The sequence below is a fragment of the Anas acuta genome, chromosome 2 (assembly GCF_963932015.1).
Source record: "Anas acuta chromosome 2, bAnaAcu1.1, whole genome shotgun sequence".
Taxonomy (NCBI): domain Eukaryota; kingdom Metazoa; phylum Chordata; class Aves; order Anseriformes; family Anatidae; genus Anas; species Anas acuta.
Window position 1 is genome coordinate 104,508,318 of NC_088980.1, and position 18,578 is coordinate 104,526,895.

Genomic DNA, 18,578 nt, shown 5'->3' on the forward strand with positions numbered 1-18,578 from the left:
AGGGTAGCCAACTCAGTTCTTGCAGGAGACACAACAGCAAGTAAGAAGTGCTAGAAGCACTTCTGCTACGTGGTATCTGCAGACCTTGTACGCGTTGGTGGAAACACGGAGAATGAAATTCCAAGTCATGAAGGCTGCAGACACCTCTTCGAGAAAATTTTCCTCCTCGCTTCAAGTCAGGACATGGCTGAAGTTGGAAGAAACTTCTGGGGAGATGGCAATCCCCGTGCTAGCAGCAGTGTGCATGATGTAAATGCTCCAAAACATTTACCTCTTTGCAGCTTGTTCTTGGAGCCAAGGCGAGGAATGGTTTATACCTGCGAGGCCTTCAGTCACCCAGGAACCACATTGGACCAACGCTGTCTCAGTGTCCGAACACAAAGCCCCAGATTTTAATGTATTAATTTCACTCTTGCCAAACAGATCTAGAAAACCTGAAAATGTAAAGCAGAAGGGAAAGCATGGCTCTGTGAGTGCACAGAAACTAACCCGTGGCGTGTATCTCACACTGAACAAAGGAAGGATCAGCGCTTTTTTTAGAAACCAGGGCACACAGCGGTACCTTTTACAAGACTTACCCGGCATGGGCTGTGGAGAACAGTACACGGCTCTGCGGGAGCTGCTGACTTGAGGCAGCTCGTCAAGGTCGCGCCAGTACGGCAGCAAGTGTCAAGCTCCAAACAGCCACGTGCTGATCATCACAATCACTCTGCGAGCTAGGCTGATCACTACAGGGGGTGGAAAAGGGCTCCGTTTTCAAGAATTACACCTAGGATGTGGTTCTAGAAGCTTCTCCATACCTCCTCTCAGCGGCATGTTGCCTTTTCCAACTGAGTTCTAGCAGGCAATTGTTTGGGTCCCTGAAGTCAATAAAATGAAACAATTTCTTAAAGATTCTTAAATTCAACACGTGAGCAAACTGGACAAGTCCCAGTCCAGTCCAGTTTATTCTCATGCACCGTCACCCTGCGAAAAATGAGGAAACTCAGTCCCAGAGTCATCAAGGTAGGGTAGCGACACTTGCTGCCAGCCAGGGAAGTTACAACAGCAGCCGATCTGTTGTAGAATATCCCAGGCATGATTTTTGTTTTTATAGTTGTTGTCTTGTTTTTAACTTGAATTCCAAGAGAAGAAAAGGAAAAATCTGCCAAATGCACCAGCAGCCACAATGGGCAGCAGTTCTTCACTGGCAAAATGAGAAAATCACAGGATGGTTTGGGTTGGAAGGGACCTTAAAGGTCACCCATTTCCAGCCCCCTGCCATGGGCAGGGACACCTCCCACCAGCCCAGGTTGCCCAAAGCCCCATCCAGCCTGGCCTTGAGCACCTCCAGGGATGGGGCATCCACAGCTTCTCCAGGCAGCCTGTGGCAGGGCCTCACCACCCTCTGAGTGAAGAATTTCCTCCTAATGCCTAATCTAAATCTTCCCCTCTTTTAGTTTAAAACCATTCCTCCTTGTCCTATCATTATCTACCAGAGTAAAAATTCACTCTCCATCTTTTTTATAAGCCCCATCTGAGTATTGAAAAGTTGCAATGAGGTCTCCCCAGAGCCTTTGCCACTTGCTTGCTCAGATGAGATGCGTGATAACCAGCAGGGTGTGTTAGCGTGTCAAAGGGGCTGCAGGACCTCTGTGCTGGCTGGGCTGCTGTGGTTGACCTCGGGATCCTGCCCTAGGGCTGCAGTTTCACCAGCAGCTGCAGCAACACTAACAGCTCCCTCCTGCCAAAAGTAGGCTTGCTCTTCCTCCTCCCCTACCTTTTGGTATCCCCGATTCAAGTCATATGGCTCTCGGCCTTTAACTTTTTGGTTTTACCAGCCCAGCAAGTTAAATTTCCATGGCTAGCAAGGCAAGGTGCTAGAGAAAGGGTGGCATGAGGTAAGGAGCTGGAGCCCACCGCTGAGAGTGGCATAACTTAGAAGGAAGTAATTTTTCACTTAGCTGCAGTCAACAGGAGCCCCATAAGTTTTATGGTTAAACTTGGTAAATCGGGCTTAAATTAACATAAAATCTTTTTAGGATTACACCTGTTCTATCCAGATACTCCCTCTGTGTGACTGCAGTTCCTCCTTCCCCCCTCAAGTCCCCGAGTCCTACAGTAAATCCGTGCTCGAGCGCTCCTGTTCACAGTCACCACGTCTGAAGAGAGCACATTTCTGAAAAGCTTGTGAAGATTTTGCTCTTTCAGTTAAGAAAGTGACATTTGCTAGCACGTTCACGCTGAAATCAGCGCTTCAAAATGCTGCCACCTCGTGTGGAAAGTTGGAAGTTTACTCATACCCTATCCCATGAGCCGAGCTTTTCCAAGTTTTTGGAGTTTAATGCTTTATGAGAACGCTTGCTTCTTTACAACAACATCCCCGCTGCTCAGCAAATTACTCTTCCATGGAAGGACGTGAGAAAATCTACCTTGACCTGCTTCGTGTTCCTAAGAAAGAGGGATGTGAAAACATGGTGTTAAATTTACAAAGCTAGCAGTAACATTTAGAAAAAAAAAGCTTTTATCATCCTCCAGGAGGTTTACAGGCTGCTCAGTGATTAAGGTATCTTTCATCTGGAAAGTATCCTGTAGGTTACCCTAGGAAAGCAGGAGGCCACATGTTGCTGCATTTGTTGTAAAGTCACAGCAGATTATCAAGCATTAAAGAGGAGCTGATACGGGGGGTTATAAATAATACGATCAGCTTTTTCAAGAACTGCAGCTGCTGAAAATTTCCATTTGTCTAGGACAAACTGTGCTTCAATGAAGTGTGTCAAGAAAGAATCACAGAATCATCTAGGCTGGAAGAGACCTCAAGATCACCAAGTCCAACCTCTGACCTAACACTAACAGTCCCCACTAAACCATATCCCTAAGCTCTACATCTAAACGTCTTTTAAAGACCTCCAGGGATGGTGACTCCACCACTTCCCTGGGCAGCCCATTCAATGCCTCACAACCCTCTCAGTAAAGAAGTTCTTCCTAACATCCAACCTAACTAATCAGAAGACTTACCAAGGTAGGCAGTTTCCTGTTTTAGTTAATAAAGAGAGAAAATTACAGACAGAACAAAGTGTCTCAGGGAATATGATCTATACACAAGAAATCCTTTTTTGTTCAGCAATGTCACTACACCTTCTAACAATTGATCCAACGTATGTAATACCTGTAGAAAACAATAAAATATTTGGAAAATCAATTTTAAAAGGCCTCAAAACTATTAAAAAAAAAAAAGGGCCAAGGTTCACGACACTGTTTTCCAGTCGTTGTGATGGAGGGAGGTGTACACATCACTATGTAAATTTGTAGGCAAATAAACCTGGGCAGTGTCCACATTAGCAAGCAAGGCGTACGAATAGGGGTGGGCACTCTGGAGAGACAAGCGGCCACCACACCGGGCCAGTGCTGTCTGGAAGAGCAGATCCTGCACCCGGTGTGCAGTAAGCCGCTTCTCACACACTCGGGAGAAACACTGCTTTTATTCAGGCCTGGGTATTGGTGGATTTTCCACAAATCGAGCACACCCAATGCTGGCTTCTTCGTTGCATTTCATATTCCGTCTAATAAATTTTCGCTGTATATGAATTGTGCAGTAATGTGGTGTCATCCTCCTTGTCCCCTTTTCAGGCCCTCTGGCCCATGCTCCTCCTTTCCACGGGGGTCTTCTCTGACAAAGTACCCTCACTTTTTTTTTTATTCATATATGGCCACGCATCACACAAAGGCAACTTAAGGCAAGTTTTACTTGCCAACTTTCCATTGTTTCTCTCACGAGGAGCACCTGTCCTTGATCAAAGGCAGCCTAGGTCAAACGCTAAACGCAATCCCTGTCATGTACTACATCGATGATAGCTGATTAAAAGGGATGCTTAATTAAACACAGACAATACCCCTCCTTTTCTTTTTCTTTTTTTTTGAAGGGAAAGTTTATTCGACAGAGTTTATTGTAAACACATTCGTCTATGCACAGTGCTGCATTTTAAACTTCTCGCTGTCCGACGGGCGGGAGACCTGTGAGGACACCAAAACGCGTTGTGAGGGACACTGCTGAGGGACACCGCTCACCCTGAGGGGAGCCCACCTCAGGGCGGCCGTTACCCCCCCAACGGCCGCCCGCTGCGCACGCGCGCGCTCCCCCCCTCCCTCTCACCCCGCGCGTGCGCGCGCACACCCCCTCCCCTCCCCTCTCTCCCCTCCCTCCCTCCTCCTCCTCCTCCTCCTCCCCGCCCCTCTCCCCCTCCCTCTCCCCTCCCCTCCTCTCCTCCCTCCCTCCTCTCTCCTCCCCCCCCGCCCCGCGCCCGCAGCTGGGAGCCGGGCGAGGAGGGCGGCTCGCGCCGCCGGCACGGCCCCGACGCCCCGCGCGAGGTAAGCGGCGGTTGGCAGCCCAACGGCCGCCAAGCGCGCCCCCTCCCTCCCTCCCTCCCTCAACGGCCGCCTTCCCTCCCTCCTTCCTCCCTTCCCTTCCTTCTCTTCTTCCTCACGGGCAGCCCCGCAGCGCCCAGCCCCTGCCCGCTCCCTTCCCTCCCCGCCTCGGGCCTGCCTCGCCGCCCGCTGGGGCCTGGCTGCGGCCGCCTCCGCGATCGTGAGGTGTGTGTGTGTGGGGGGGCGTCCCCGTGTCTGTCTGTCCGTCCCTCTCTCTGTCTGTTTGTCCCCGCGTCCCTCTGTCCCCTTTCACCGCCACCCCCCCCCCCCCGGCTCCTGAGGTGCGCGGCCGGCCTCGCTGCAGCCACCCCCCCCCTCCCTCCCTCCCTCCCCGGCTCGGCCGCGCTGGGACCCGCCTCATCCGAAGCGCTGTCAGGGCGGCGGGTGGCACTGGGCCGCGCTTGGAGGCCTCGCCTCTTCTGCCTGCCGCCCCGGGGGGGCCCGGCCGCGGGGGTGCTGTGCTGTGGCAGCAGGACCCTGTACGAGTGCCCCCTCCCCCCCCCCCCCCCCCACTACCGTGCACCCCCTCCTGCCCGGCTCGCCCCTGCTCCGAGGACTCCGCGGTGTGGGAGTTGCGCGTCGCTGCTTCGACTTGATGCGCCGAAAAGCTCGGGCTGCTGTTGCGTAGTTTGGTGTCGCCTTTCTTCTCTGCCTTCTTCTCCTTCTTGCCGCGATCTGGCTTTTACCGGAGGGGACTTCTTCAAGGCAGAAGCTGCCGGGTGTTGGGCGTCCGGTGAAGTCCTTGCTCGGCTGCAAAAAAAAAAAAAAGTATTGGTAGGAAAGGAATGACTGCTGAGGAGCCAGCTCACTTTGTGGGAGGAGAGCGCATTTGTCAGTGCCCCGAGAAGTAATCGTTTCCTCGGTGGATTGCGTTTTCTGTTTTGGTCTTGAAAGTCTTTCTTGAGTGTGCCTGGTCATGTGGCGGAGAGTGACAGTGATGTCTCTACAGGGCTGGAAAAAAAAAACAAAACAAAACAAGAAGGTCTAGTTTAATACAGGGTGTGCGTCACGGTGTTCTCAAATTGTGAGAGTCAGTGGTGTGCTCTAAACTGCGAGAATCTAAGACCACAGACTCGTCCAGCAGCTGTGCCTGTTATTTTCATCGTGAGTGCAATTTACAGTGGCCGTACCACGTCCCTGACAGGCTGTGGCCAGTGGAAAGCTGTCGGTTCGCCGAGTGTCATGTAAGAGCTCTTTCTCTATTGGTAAGGCATGCAAATTCTCTGACCTGCTTCTTAGGGAGAGACGGGGAAATGGCACCGTGAGAGGTGCTATTACAGACTTTTTTTCCCTGTGTGTGTTCTTTAATGCTATCTCAAATACGACTCCCTAGTCGTGCAGCTTCTTTAAAGGAGAAAGATAGAAAGCAGCATTGGTGTCGATTTGAATGTGAGCATTACTTATCTTGTGTGTTTAGAAGTGTCTTCAGAAGAGAGGGAATAAATGAAAATGGAGTGAAGGACAATTGTAAGTCTGAAAGAATAGAAAAAGTTTACAGCTCTTTACTTTTTCTGTTTAAGCTCCTTTTAATAATTATTAATTACCCAATGTAAGTGTCTTTCAGTTGTTAGAGAAAGGCCTGTGGCTGCCCATGCTGGAAAGCTAACTGTAGTTGAAGTGAAGTGAAAATATCTGCTCAGTGTTATACAACTGGTAATTACGAAGTTTGACCTTAAAATCGGTCTGATTTAATACCAGCTGAGTTAAAGTTTGAAAACACAATTTTGTTTTAGATTTTTTTCTAGTCAGACTGCCCTTGGCAAAAAAAAAAAAAAAAAAAAAAGGGTAATTCTTGACCTAAAAAGGTAATATGGAAGCTCCCAGCACTTAGTATTCCAGCAAACTTATTTTTTAATAGACATGATTGCATCTTTATGGAACAATTATTACTAATGCTGGAATACAACAATGGTCTCTGTGAATAAGAGATCTTAAAAGTTCCATAAGGCACAGATAGGTGTGAAAGATACAATTGACAGAATCTGTGGAGACTTGACTGAGAATCTCTGCTAGGTTTTAGTCTCTTGTTCATGTTAACTGCTGCATCATTAACAGCATTTCAGAAGACATCATTTTCTCTAACGCCCAAGGCAAATATCTCAAAAACATCATTTTCTAGGCTTTCTGTCTCTGAATTGTAGCCTAAGTGGAATTAGAAGGTATGGTTATTGACACTTGCTGGTGCCTGTAAAGTTCTGTAGTAGCAGCCACAAAATGTAGAATCTAGTGAATTTATCTGCTGTTGCTGTGGGGCATGGGGTTGTCAGGAATCCCACTTTTTGGTGGGCTGTGAGAAAGAGCACTAAACTATTTTCTGGAAAAAGGCAAAATGCCAAGAAACTTCCCTTCAGATGGTACTAAATCTGCCACCTTTCAAAGAGTAAAAAGGTGAGGCTTAAGACAGCAAAACGCCAAAAATTGCTGGGTGTTTTTGGTTTCATTTTAAAATTGGATGTCAATTTTTAAATGGCTCAGCAATTCATACAGATCATCTATAAACTTTAAGCATTGTTTGAGGAGATGGAAAAGGGTGGGAACACTGAATTCAGAGCCTGAGAAGGAAGTTAATAAAGTGCTTACTGCATCTAAATACTATGTGAACATTTTATGTTCTTCATAGGTGTCATGAAACGCCTTGTTCATAAACATATACATAAGGAATGCTCTTGGCACACCTTGATAAGTCACTTTGGCCTGAACATCGATTGCCTCTTGTAAAAACCTGTAAGTAAAATAAACGTATTTTGATTTGATAGTGCTTTGATGATTTGTTCTCTGATCGTAGTTAGCATGCTCTGCCTCAGAAGGGAAAAGAGAGTATCAGTTACCTTGTTTTGTAAAATGGGCAAATCTTGGGTTATATTAACTGACACTGCAACAGCAGCTGATAAGGACTCTAAAAGCTGAATCGATTATTGTGTTTTACAGAAATGGCAGCTCAGAAAAGGAAGTCTGCGTTAGTAGAGCCTTCTGCTAAACGTCCAAAACTGGACAAGAACAGCAGACCATCATCAGCAAAGAAGGAAAAAGAGGTGTCAGATACAAAACATGTCTCAAATAAATCCAAGTCTAATCAGTGTGCAGCACAGGAGAAAACTGTACTCAAAACCTCTGTCAAATCAAACAGGTCAGTGACAAAGCAATAATAATTATTCTATATTATCTTGCTAATCTGCATTAGTGCAGAAACAATCTAAAGAGAGTGAATTTGAATTAAAGATACAGTTAAAATAGTTAAATAGTACTAGTGGGAAGATCAGCCCTAAATCGTTGTGTGATATCTGCTACATGATCTTTCTCTGGAACCATGGTAGTGTCTTCAAATCCAGAAGGACTTCATCCAAAAAGGCTTCTGAAGGGAAAAAAAAGTCTAAGCTAATACTTTAATTTAAAAGCTACAAGCCACAAGTGACAACAACTCACAAACTGCTAGAAATGTTAGAAAGCATTCATGTGGGGTTCATAGTTCAGTCTTGCAATGCATAAAAAACGTTAAGCACTACATATAAGAATAACCAGGTGGAAGTGGTGTCTTTTTAGAAAGATTCCAGAGAAAATGATTCTTATAAAAACACTGAAGATGTAGAATGTGTTATTTAAACAAACAAACAAAAATATTAGAGGGCAGAGGCTTTTAGGAATGAGAAAATTTTATTACAAGTTCTACTTTCTGGATGCTGAAAAATAATTATTTGAATCTTTCAGTAATACTACCAACGAACCTGAAGTGGGAATGCGCATGACTACAAGATCTTCGGGATTCAACTCAAATAATAAAACAATACCTGACAAAAAAGTCCAACAGCAGCCGAAATCTACAAAAAGCAAGGAGGTATGCCAGAAAAAATCCGTGCAAGAAATTCCTAAGTCAAAATGTGCAGCTGCTCCAGACGAGCCTGTTACGAGGAGATCCCAGAGACTGCAGCAGTTAACACATGTAGAAGTACCAGCAAGATCCCTTCGTAACAGAGAAGTTAAAGAAGAAAAACCTTTGGAAGTCAAACAAAGTAGCCAGGCAAAAAAAAATGCTCACAGTGTAACAGCAAAAGCAGTGAAACCTGCTGGAGCAAAAACAGAGCAGAAAAAGACAAAAGCAAAGCCAACCAATGCAAATGAAGATAAAGAAATACACGTAGAAGTGACCAGCTCTCTGAAAGAGAAAAAGGGTAAGGCAGACAGCAAAAACGGTCATTCCAACAGCCTTCAACCCAGCGCTCAGGAGTCGTCATTGTGTCACGATGACAGTCTCAAGGAAGTTAAGAAAGACCAAATGGGCCCTGTATCTCCGAATCCTAGCAACACAAAGAAAGTGGAAGCAGATTCTCCTAAGCCAAATTCTAAGACAGTCACTAAGGAAAAGCAACAAATGCATCAGAACGTAAAAAACAGTGCAAAGCCAAACAAGGTTTCACAGCCATCTGTAAGTGAAGCAAATGCAGCTGATCAAACAGAGAACGATGTAAAATCCAAAAGAGTAAGCATCCTGGAACTTTGTGAAGAAATTGCAGGTGAGATTGAATCAGATACAGTAGAGGTGAAGAAAGATTCCCCTAATGCTGAGTGCGGAAAACCAGAAGAAAAGCCTGCTGAAGTACAGCTGCAACAGAATGAAACGCTTCCTCAGAAAGAACCTGGTCAAAGTACTCAATGCAAACGTTTTTTCCCTAGCAAAAAAGGAATGCCCGTCAAGTGTACGTTGAATGGTAGAAATAACTCCTCAAACAAAAACTCTAAATGGACCAAAATTAAATTACTGAAAGCAAATAACATGAAGCAAAGTAACTTGCATTCTGCAAATGCCCCCAAGCTTTCTTTGTTAAAAAATTACCCTGAAGTTTCAGAGGCAAGTCAAACAGCCCCAGAAGCACAGCTTTCCAAGGCACAAGGCAAGCTGTCCCTAACAAGACTCTCGGAGAATGAGAGTGCAGCTTGTGTGCAGGATAAATCAGACCCTTCATCTGAAAGAGCTGGAAGTAAAGAAGTGGCATTAGAAATAAAACAGCCTGCAAAAAGAGGTGCGGAGAACGGTTTATTGCGAAACTTGACAAAACATTTCTCTGAGCCACGACCAGATGAGGTAAGTCATTTTAATTATGGTGGGTGGTGGAAGGGTGTTGTAAATCTGTTCTGTTTTCTGAGAATGCCATGCTCAGGAGGTTTGTCTCAGCAGTCACTATATTACAGTAACTTAAGAGTTTCAGATTGTATTAAAGGTCCTGTTACTGGAGTGTTATCGTAGATGGGGTGACAGTAAACTGGAAAATTAATCCTAAATTCTGTAGTTAATTAAATGTTGATGGTTAAAGTTTCCTGCTGGAGGCAGAGGCCGTACAGATTTCATACGGACGCTTCTTGATGACTTAGGTTTGCATGGTTATACAGTTCTGAAAAGTCGTGTTAAAAGAAAGGAGGGAAAAATTTTTTCTCTACCTGAATCAGCTTCCATTACGAGTTAAGGTTCTAAGGGCAAAGGGGTTTTATGGAAAGTATTTTGCAACCTTATACATAAAATGAAGAATATTTTAAGCTAAGTTAATATCACAAACATGAGTTTGTGATAATTAATTATCACACTAATAAATTAATATCACAAACTAGCTAATTAATTGCATTTTGTCTGCTTGAAATAATGTAATAGAAGAATTGGTGCTGTATTCAAGATGTTAATACTGAGTTAATGGAGTGGTTCCAGTAATAAGTTAGAGGCATTAAGTATCTCTGTTTTTTATTGAAATCTGACGTTTTCTGTTTTGTTTAGAGCTTTCGGTTACGTTTGGAATCAAGTCCAGAAAGCTCTCCTGTAAAGTATCTTACAGCTCCTAAACCACCAAAACAAATAAAAAAAGAACCTGGAGAAAGTGAGCCACAAGGTAAACACTTACTAATAATTTCTCCTCTCTCTGACCAGTTACACTGGAAGTATAATAAGTCTTCCTTTCCGAGGAATGATTCACAGAGTAAGGTACAGTTGGTGCAGAACTAAACTTTCAGGATTGGAACTTACAAACAAAAAAATCCCCTTTCTTTTTCCATGTAATAAATAAACAAGCCTTCAATTTTTCAATTGGATTCTTCTCTTGCATCTGTTTCTGTTAAGGATCCTCTGTTGGTTACCGCTTCTTTTGAATAGGTATCTGCATTTTCCCCTCTACTTTATTCTACTTAATCTTGACCAAATTATTAATAGAGTAATTGCCCTCCTGTTTTTATTAAGTAGTTTTCATTTTTCAGCCTGTGAATGCTGTTAGTCAGACCTTGTGATGCATGTGATGTGAATTTTTGACTCAAGTACATTTGACTAAGAATTACTATCAGTGGATCACTAGCATATCTTCTCATTAACTTTCCCCTTGACATTTCATCCTTTTACTTTGTGTTCTTGGTTTGTTGGGTTTTGTTTTGTTTGGAAAACTGAACCTGATTTTGAGTGTACTGTTTAACTATTTAGTTCTACTAAAAAGTTACAACTTTACTGCCATTTTAAGGTATTTTTGCAAGATGTAAAAGTGTGTTTTTTCTTTTGTCTATTCTGGATTGCTTCTTTTTCTTCTGTTACAGAACACACTCTGGGTGGTGGCATTTATGATTCTAATACTATGGAGAGAACTATTTCTATAGATGTATAACAGTTATACAGAGATTTAAACTCTGGTGTAGTTTCAGTACTGCACTTCCTTAGCTGTTGGCACACTGCTCTGCAGAACTGACATGAAAATATTAAAGAAATTGCATGCTTTTTTTTTTTTTTTTAAGTATATGTGACAAACGTACGAAACACAGTTTGTGTTATTTCCTTTGTAACTATGTAAACTTTATAATGAGATTACATTCTTTGATTAATTGTAGGTTTGGCTCCCAAGCAGGTGACGCAAACTTCCTCTACAAATCAAACTTCTGAAACTGAGAACAGGTATAGTATTTCATACATTATGAAATGACAGTCACCTTCCATAAAGTTATGTCAATTTTTATTTTAAGACTGTTCTCCTTTCTGCAGCCTCAACTTCCAGTTTCAAATAAATGACTTGCTTATAAAAAGGATTGCATTTTACCTAAATTATTGGGCGTTTTTACTTTAAGAAAATTATTAAGTGAGATATGTAACTGTGCATTAATTTTAAAAAGTAGAATTTTGCAAGGTTGGGAAAACATTTCTAATAGTCTGTTCCTCAAATCAGGTGAAAACCGGAAAGTATGGGAGGGATTGCTACATGATTTTCACATACTGAATTATTTCACGTGCTTCTGGAAGGGTTTTCCCTTCCAGAATAAATTCCCCCTAATTTATTAGAATTAGGATAGTCTTTTAGGTAGGGGAGAAGAGACTTAACTTGGGATTAATTTGTGATTGCTGTTAAACTAAGGTTCCATGCTCTTGAACAGTCACTTACAGAGGCTTAATGTTATTACTACTAAAGTTCAAACTGACATTTTATACTCTATCATGTCACCTTGAAGGAATCTTCCTAGTTAAAGGAAGACTTTCAGATTTTTCCGTAACTACTACAATAACTATTTTCATATTTTTATTCTTAACTTTAAAATTTTTATGACATCTACTCAAATTTATTAACTTTATTAGCTGAACAAACCCGTATTGCCTTACTAGTTTGTGTGTGTGTATGTATATATAAAGTGTATATATATATATATATATAATTACATATATATTATATATAGTATTACATAATAATATATATGTGTATTAGTCTTCTGAGAGCTTTTTTGTCCAGATTTCCATACAGCACTCTTGTTTTATCCAAGGCTTAAACTATCATTCTATTTTGTGGTACTCCTCTTGTAACATGAAGAGTAATGTATATTATCTACAGCATAGCTCTTTTTTTGGGGGGGGGCCTTAAAGTAGCTACTTAATGCAAATTTTGGGGCACATGGCTAGAGAAAAAAAGATCTTGGATTTTGCAAGAAAAATGCTCTTGCACAGAAAATGTTCCTTTAAAATATCTGGGAAAAGGTGTTTTCGTTTTGTTCTGTTTTTCAAAAGCTCACTTATTTAACTTGCTGCATGTGCTACAGCAGCAACTACCATTACGTATTTGCTCTATATCCATAGTTTGCTTAGAAATAGAATATGTAAATGTATGCTTTCAGTAGTTTTGTGTGTTTTCTTCTGGTTATCTCCACACATTTTATCCAACTTTGGAATTGATGTTATCTTTCCCCCGAATATAGTAGAGGGTTATTTTTCTTGTTGATTTGTTATAGTGCTTTCCAGCCTTTCTTTCAGTTGTAACAAAGGGAGACTTAGCTGAGTAAGAAGATTGCAGTAATATATATCAATTTATCCCTTATGTCCTCTTCTTCCTCCTTCCTTCTTTCCCATCTCCCTTTACTGCCTGTAGTAAGAAGATAAGTTTGAATCGAGTTTGAGAGATTTATGATGTATGTTTTATATTGCCCACTTATATTTGTGGGAATATTTATATGGTCTGCTTTAGCAGCCTGATGTGTGATACCTGACACTAGAAACCTAACCTTGTGTAGGAAATGTATAGCATGAGGCATCATCCTTCACGCTCTGAAAATTTCTCAGTTAATGCTTCTGTTAATGGATGTGAATAACCTACTCTACTCAAAAATTTTCGGGGGGCGGTTACTAAAATAGTCTTGTAATTAGGCTAGTCATGAACTGTGTTTTTGTTTAATCCTCTTATTTGCCTATTTTTCCAGTAGAATTGCAAACTGAAATATATATGTCTGTTTTGGGTTATTAACTTGGATTTGCATCTTGTTAAAGTTTAGTTATACTAATCAGAAAAGCTTTAAGTGTCGAGGATGACAGATATAAGCAGTCCCCTTTTAACATGAAATATGTTTATATTTCAAGGGTTCCATTGTCAAATCCTTCATTAGCATCAAAGTGCAGTAACTTCCTACCATCTGAGGAACATATTCAAAAGCTAAAAGAAGCAGGAAAAGATGGCGATAAGCAGCTAATCATAGTAAGTAATACCCTTTTAGTAAGGTTTATGGTTTCTCAAACAAATTACTTTGGAATTAGCAGTGCTGTGTTTTTATGAACTAGTCTAAAAATCATTACTCATACATATTACTATTGCCATTGTAAAAGATTTGTGAAAATTGAGCCCTTATTAAATTGTCATTCAATAGTTTGGAAAAATGGTGGCTGACTGACATTTAAAACTGATTCTTTTTTAAAAAATGCTCTTCTGGAAAAGAGTGACTGCACAGTAAAATTTTGCTTTAGAGAGAATGAACTTGCCTTTACTTAGGTGCAAAATCTCTGTTTCTTAAAATTTCAGATGCATAAGGGGATTTGCATCTGGCAGGCTGTGTACAAAATTAATACGAATGGATTTATTCTTGCATCAATGAAGTATATGTTGTTCGGAGAAAACCTTTGTCTTGGAACAAATATATTTTCCTGTGAACGCACTAATTTTCACCACACTGTTTAAGTAGCATAATAGTTTGGTTCTTTGTTCTCACCATTATTTGCCATTAGTTACCAAATGCAGGTATGTCCTTTAAAACAAGCAAAATGGGAAGGAAGAGTGGTTTTTGTTTTTGTTTTTTATCACAGAAAAGACAGTTGTTTTTCTGTCTTGTAGAATCATGCTACTTCATAGTGAAACAATTGGAGTTTTTGTTTGCTTCACTTTGCTTTTTTGTTGATTAACGTACCAGATAATCCTTGAGAAATTAAAAATTTTAAAAATGGAGATGGGAATCTAGAATGGGAGGGGAAGCCAGGCTGTGAGAAAGAAGGGCTCGGTAGGACACTTGTCAGCAAAATTACCCCTCTCATATAGAATTGGTGGTCTTGCTAAATTGCATTATTTTTCATGTAAAGCATGGATTGTATAGATGAAAATATTAACCAAAATAGAACCAGCTGAACTCTGAATACTTTCTTGCATCCATACTTTAATATTTCAAAAGCAGAGCTTCTGAGAAGTAATTCGATAAGTATATCCTTGATTTGCCTAAATGATACAAATCTAGACACTTGAATGCCTACTCACAAGGTGATAAATGATGTATATGAACAACATGTAACACTTCCTAAGTAGTTCACCTATTGTTTCTTTTAAAAGTCATTTTACCAACAGAGTTAAAATGTGTGATTAAATACCTTAACTATATTAAAAGGACTGTAGGAGTATTCCTTTTCACTACAGTGAGGTTAACTTAATTTTTGGTCATACAGTAATAGAGCTTAACTGAACAGTTGCCTAGGACCCTTGACAAGAAGAAATATATAACTTGCTGCTTAGTTACTGGGGAAAGAACTTTTTTTTTTTTAACCATATATTCAACGGGAAGAGTTGTAAGTTCTCTAACCTAACGACAGTTTAGAATATAAAGAACGGATATCTATGAAGAACACTAGGGAAAATGGGAGAGACCTAGTTTCTTGTTTTCTGTGTGTATTTCTGGAAAATGCAAGCAAGCAGCATATTTCATTTTTAAATGTGAAAGTAACAGCTTCATAGTGTCTAATATGTTTCAACACTTCACACAAATCAAATTCACTGAGTTTGGAGTAGGCTTTTTATTTTGTTGAAAGGGCGTTTTGGTAATGCCTGTAGTTCACTTTACCAAGAGACCATTAGGGAAAGTAGTGCTCTGATACTCTTTTACCTGGGGGGAAAACTGATTTTAGCATTGTCAAAACATGTAGGAGATCTCAAATATTTGACATGTCACTTCGTAAACCACTATCCTTGACGTTAGTTACTGTGCTGACAAGACATATGTCAAGTTATGTCAAGAATAGTTTGAGCTAGCTTCTGGAGGGAAAAGAAGCACTAGGTGGTCTTCTGAAGTACCAGACTTTGTTCATACAAATACTCAAAAGAATGGGATTAAATATGTCTAATATGGTATGGTACTTTTTGAAAGTAATGGTTCTGTTTTGCATATCCATGGTGAATTTCATAAATAATGATACTGAATGGCTCTGAGAAGGGTTGTGGGTTTTTTTGTTTTGGTTTTGGAGATACTTTCAAAGGTGCTTATGTACTTCTGTAATGATCGTCTTAAGAACAGACAAATGATTCATTTGGTTCAAAAGCTGCTAGCTGTTCATGTTGAAATGTCCCCTATACAGAAAACAGGCTTACACAGCCAGATCAGTGAAACTAGCATTTATAGTGTTGGTAAAAGAAAAAAGTATAATTAATAGTTAGAAACTTTTTTTTCTTTGAAGTTTCTAATGAGAGGTATTAAGAGAAGCAGTCTCATTCTTCTTTAATTTGAGCAAAGATGGGGAAAAATCATTACTATATTCTTTGTGGGGAATCACAGAATGTCTCAGGTTCGAGGAAACCTTTGTCCAAGGACCCCCTGCCATGGGCAGGGACACCTCCCACCAGACCAGGTTGCCCAAAGCCCCATCCAGCCTGGCCTTGAACACCTCCAGGGACACCACCATCCACAGCTTCTCTGGAACATTTAACTCAAACTTTATTATACTTTTTTTTATAAAAAAAAAAAAAAAAAAGTCTGAAATGTTCAGTTTTGGGGTCTCTACTGTGAGATCTGATTTCCTGGGTATCTTATCAATCTAGACCCTATTAACGTGTGTACAGAACATTTTCTTTATAAATATCAGAAACGTTAGGCTTTGGAGGGGAGTTGGGCCTAGTTTAACTCCCCACAATACTTTGTTGTTTCACTATTTCTTTTTTTTTTCTCTAATGAACTTCCCTAGTCTCCTTTGTTTAAGTTTGACATCTGTCCTTTTAATTGTCTTTACAGTATCTGAAGGCTCAGAGTCTGAGATGTTAAAAATATTGTCTGTGTATTCTAACAGTTTTATTTCCTGAGATACCTTTAGGGAAGTGTTATCTAGGGTAAAGCTAGTCTTTGTTTTCCATAATACGCTTTATTGTTTATATTCAGTCCTTAAGGATGTATAATACCTTCCTCCTTTTCCCATATGGTAGCTTTAATGAATAGATTTGTTTTCTATTTTTCTGAAGTTACAGAATCCTTCTGGGCTCTGTGACTGCAAGAAGTAAAACTATATAACTTGCAGTTGTAGAAGTACTTAATAGCTGTTCTTGCACCATTCTTTTTCTTGCTACACCTCATACAGTTACCTAAGCAGCTTTCAAACATTAAATTGCTGTCGTTTTAAAGAGGCAGAGCCAAGATAATGTGCTGTTTTTTGTGTTCTTCAAATTTGCTTGCTCTTATACATCTTAAAAAGCAAGGCTCTTCTGAGTGTGGCACTTAAGTTAAAAAAAAAAAAAAAAAAAAAAGAGGCATGTAATGCTGCAACAACCTTTGTAAAAGTGTGATACGCAACAGCGGTACCCAGAGCGATGTCCAAAGATTTAGGTTCTGACCTAGGGGAGTACGATCTGTTCTTCAGGAGGAAATTCAGACTGAGGTCTCAAATATGTTAGGTTCCAAATCCTTTACTTGGTGTTTCAAGAAGTAGTCTGTTCTGAATGTTTGTGGACTGCACTCTCACACTTCATTTAAGTAATAGGTGTATGGTTATTAGATTGACATCTTAAGTGAAATTCCGAACTGCAATACAGAGTAGTGCACTAAAATGATTCTTTTTTTTCCAAGTACTTGAATCTAATGTGCAAATGTGAGAAACTGATTATGAAATTACTTGTTCCTTTAACTTCTGAAACTGAAAGAAATCCAAATATGCAAAGCATATGTTTTCAATTTTCATAAGATGAAATTTGTTCCTTTGAAAATAAAGCTAGTCTCTTGAAAATGATACTCAACAGTTTTCGGGAAGATCATGTAAAAAGATTGAACAGTGAAAACAAATCACTTATGTGATAAAAAGATAGTATAGAGACTTCTCTGCCTTTCTAAAGATCTGATTGAATTAATATCTGGATGGGAGCAAGTGTAAAGAAATGTAGATCCTTACATATCCTTAAATATCAGCACATGCGTGGATCAGGAGGGATTGATACAAGATGCTTTTGATTCTGGGGTTTGAGTTGGTGCTATATGTAGAAGGGGTGTGTAGGCTAATTCAGTTTACACACCTGGCTGTCATACTTGAATTGTTGCCTACTGATATTTCATTTAAACTTAGCATAGTTTCTTATTTGACTGAAACATAATATATAAATGAAATGTTTTAATTTAAGTTGAAAGCACAATCCTTGATGGAAATAATAAAGGAAGGGTAAAAGTGATTTCTTAGAGTCTGAAGAAAGTTGCCTAAGAAGCATTTAAAATTGCAGCTTTCTTCCTTGTACTAGTACAGTCTGGTTCGCAGTTCCTCTGAAGAAGCGGAGAATGATTCAGGGGCAATGTTTTATTGTTCATGTTAGTTAAATACTGTCTCTTGTTCTTTCCTGTAGTCCCAGTAAGAACATGAGCAGGGAGGGAGTTTAGTAGAAACAAGAGAAGTCACTCTCCCTTACTTACTTCTCACAAATCTTACCCTCTGGGACAGCTCTGTCCTTAGTGGGGCAGGAGCGGTCATCCTCTCCTACAGTCACTCCTTCCCATTTCAGCTCCAGCACAGAAGCCCAGCCTTCTCTAGCAAATTCAGGTGGCTTGCGTTCAGTGTCGTTGGTCCTGAGAGTTTCTGAGAGAATATTTCATACGGTTAGCTGGCACCTGCTACAGGAACGGAAGCAGCAAGGCTGCTAGTAGTGAAACACACTCTGTAATATACTTGAGTTATGTTCTTACATGGGTTGAGAATGAATTGATCGTCCCTAGTAAATATCATGCAGGTTTGTTGTTTAACTTTGTATTTTTTTCATATTGCTTTAGCTAATGACTAATGATGTCATTTCATGATGGATAATGACCCCTCCATTTTCATTTTGTTTCCAAGTCTGTCAAATCAGATACATAACAGTTCTGAAAGTTTCAAGTTGGCTAAACTAGCTTTTCAGAAAGAGGGGTATTACTAATGTTTTAGTTTTTTTTCTTTGTCACTGCTGTTGTAAATTCCATATGCAGCAGTTCATTTCAAAGTGAAACTTGTTTCTGAGTTGGGTCATGTCTTCTGATCCTCCTGGTCAGCAAGGGGATCCCCACGTCAGCTTCTGTCTTGAATGCATCTTTCATTGAAATCGCATTCTTCGACATTTCATTTTCTGTGGAGAGCCCCAAAATCTTTGTGTTGCTCCTTCCTGCTCTTCATTGTATTTCCTTTCCAGCCTGCCTGTTTTTATGGCTGGGGTTTATTC

The 18,578-nt window shown here is 40.6% G+C and overlaps 1 protein-coding gene across 9 annotated transcripts in view; it reads left to right on the forward strand.

Annotated features, from left to right (window-relative positions):
- Positions 1 to 4,310: 4,310 nt before the first annotated feature.
- Positions 4,311 to 18,578, forward strand: part of ESCO1 (establishment of sister chromatid cohesion N-acetyltransferase 1) — a 32,689-nt gene continuing 18,421 nt past the window's right edge. For 3 of the 9 annotated variants that reach the window (XR_011092896.1, XM_068671469.1, XM_068671477.1), the window contains exons 1-7: positions 4,311 to 4,347; positions 7,025 to 7,128; positions 7,333 to 7,531; positions 8,110 to 9,481; positions 10,163 to 10,274; positions 11,251 to 11,314; positions 13,253 to 13,367. Coding sequence is in view for 8 of the 9 variants with exons in the window: in XM_068671469.1 (XP_068527570.1) it covers positions 7,335 to 7,531; positions 8,110 to 9,481; positions 10,163 to 10,274; positions 11,251 to 11,314; positions 13,253 to 13,367 (1,860 nt within the window). In the remaining variant the exon portion in view is untranslated. Of the gene's footprint in view, positions 4,348 to 4,430; positions 4,570 to 4,731; positions 5,589 to 5,656; positions 6,058 to 7,024; positions 7,129 to 7,332; positions 7,532 to 8,109; positions 9,482 to 10,162; positions 10,275 to 11,250; positions 11,315 to 13,252; positions 13,368 to 18,578 lie in introns of those variants that run through there. The other 6 variants (XM_068671471.1, XM_068671470.1, XM_068671472.1 and 3 more) reach the window with 6 other exon arrangements.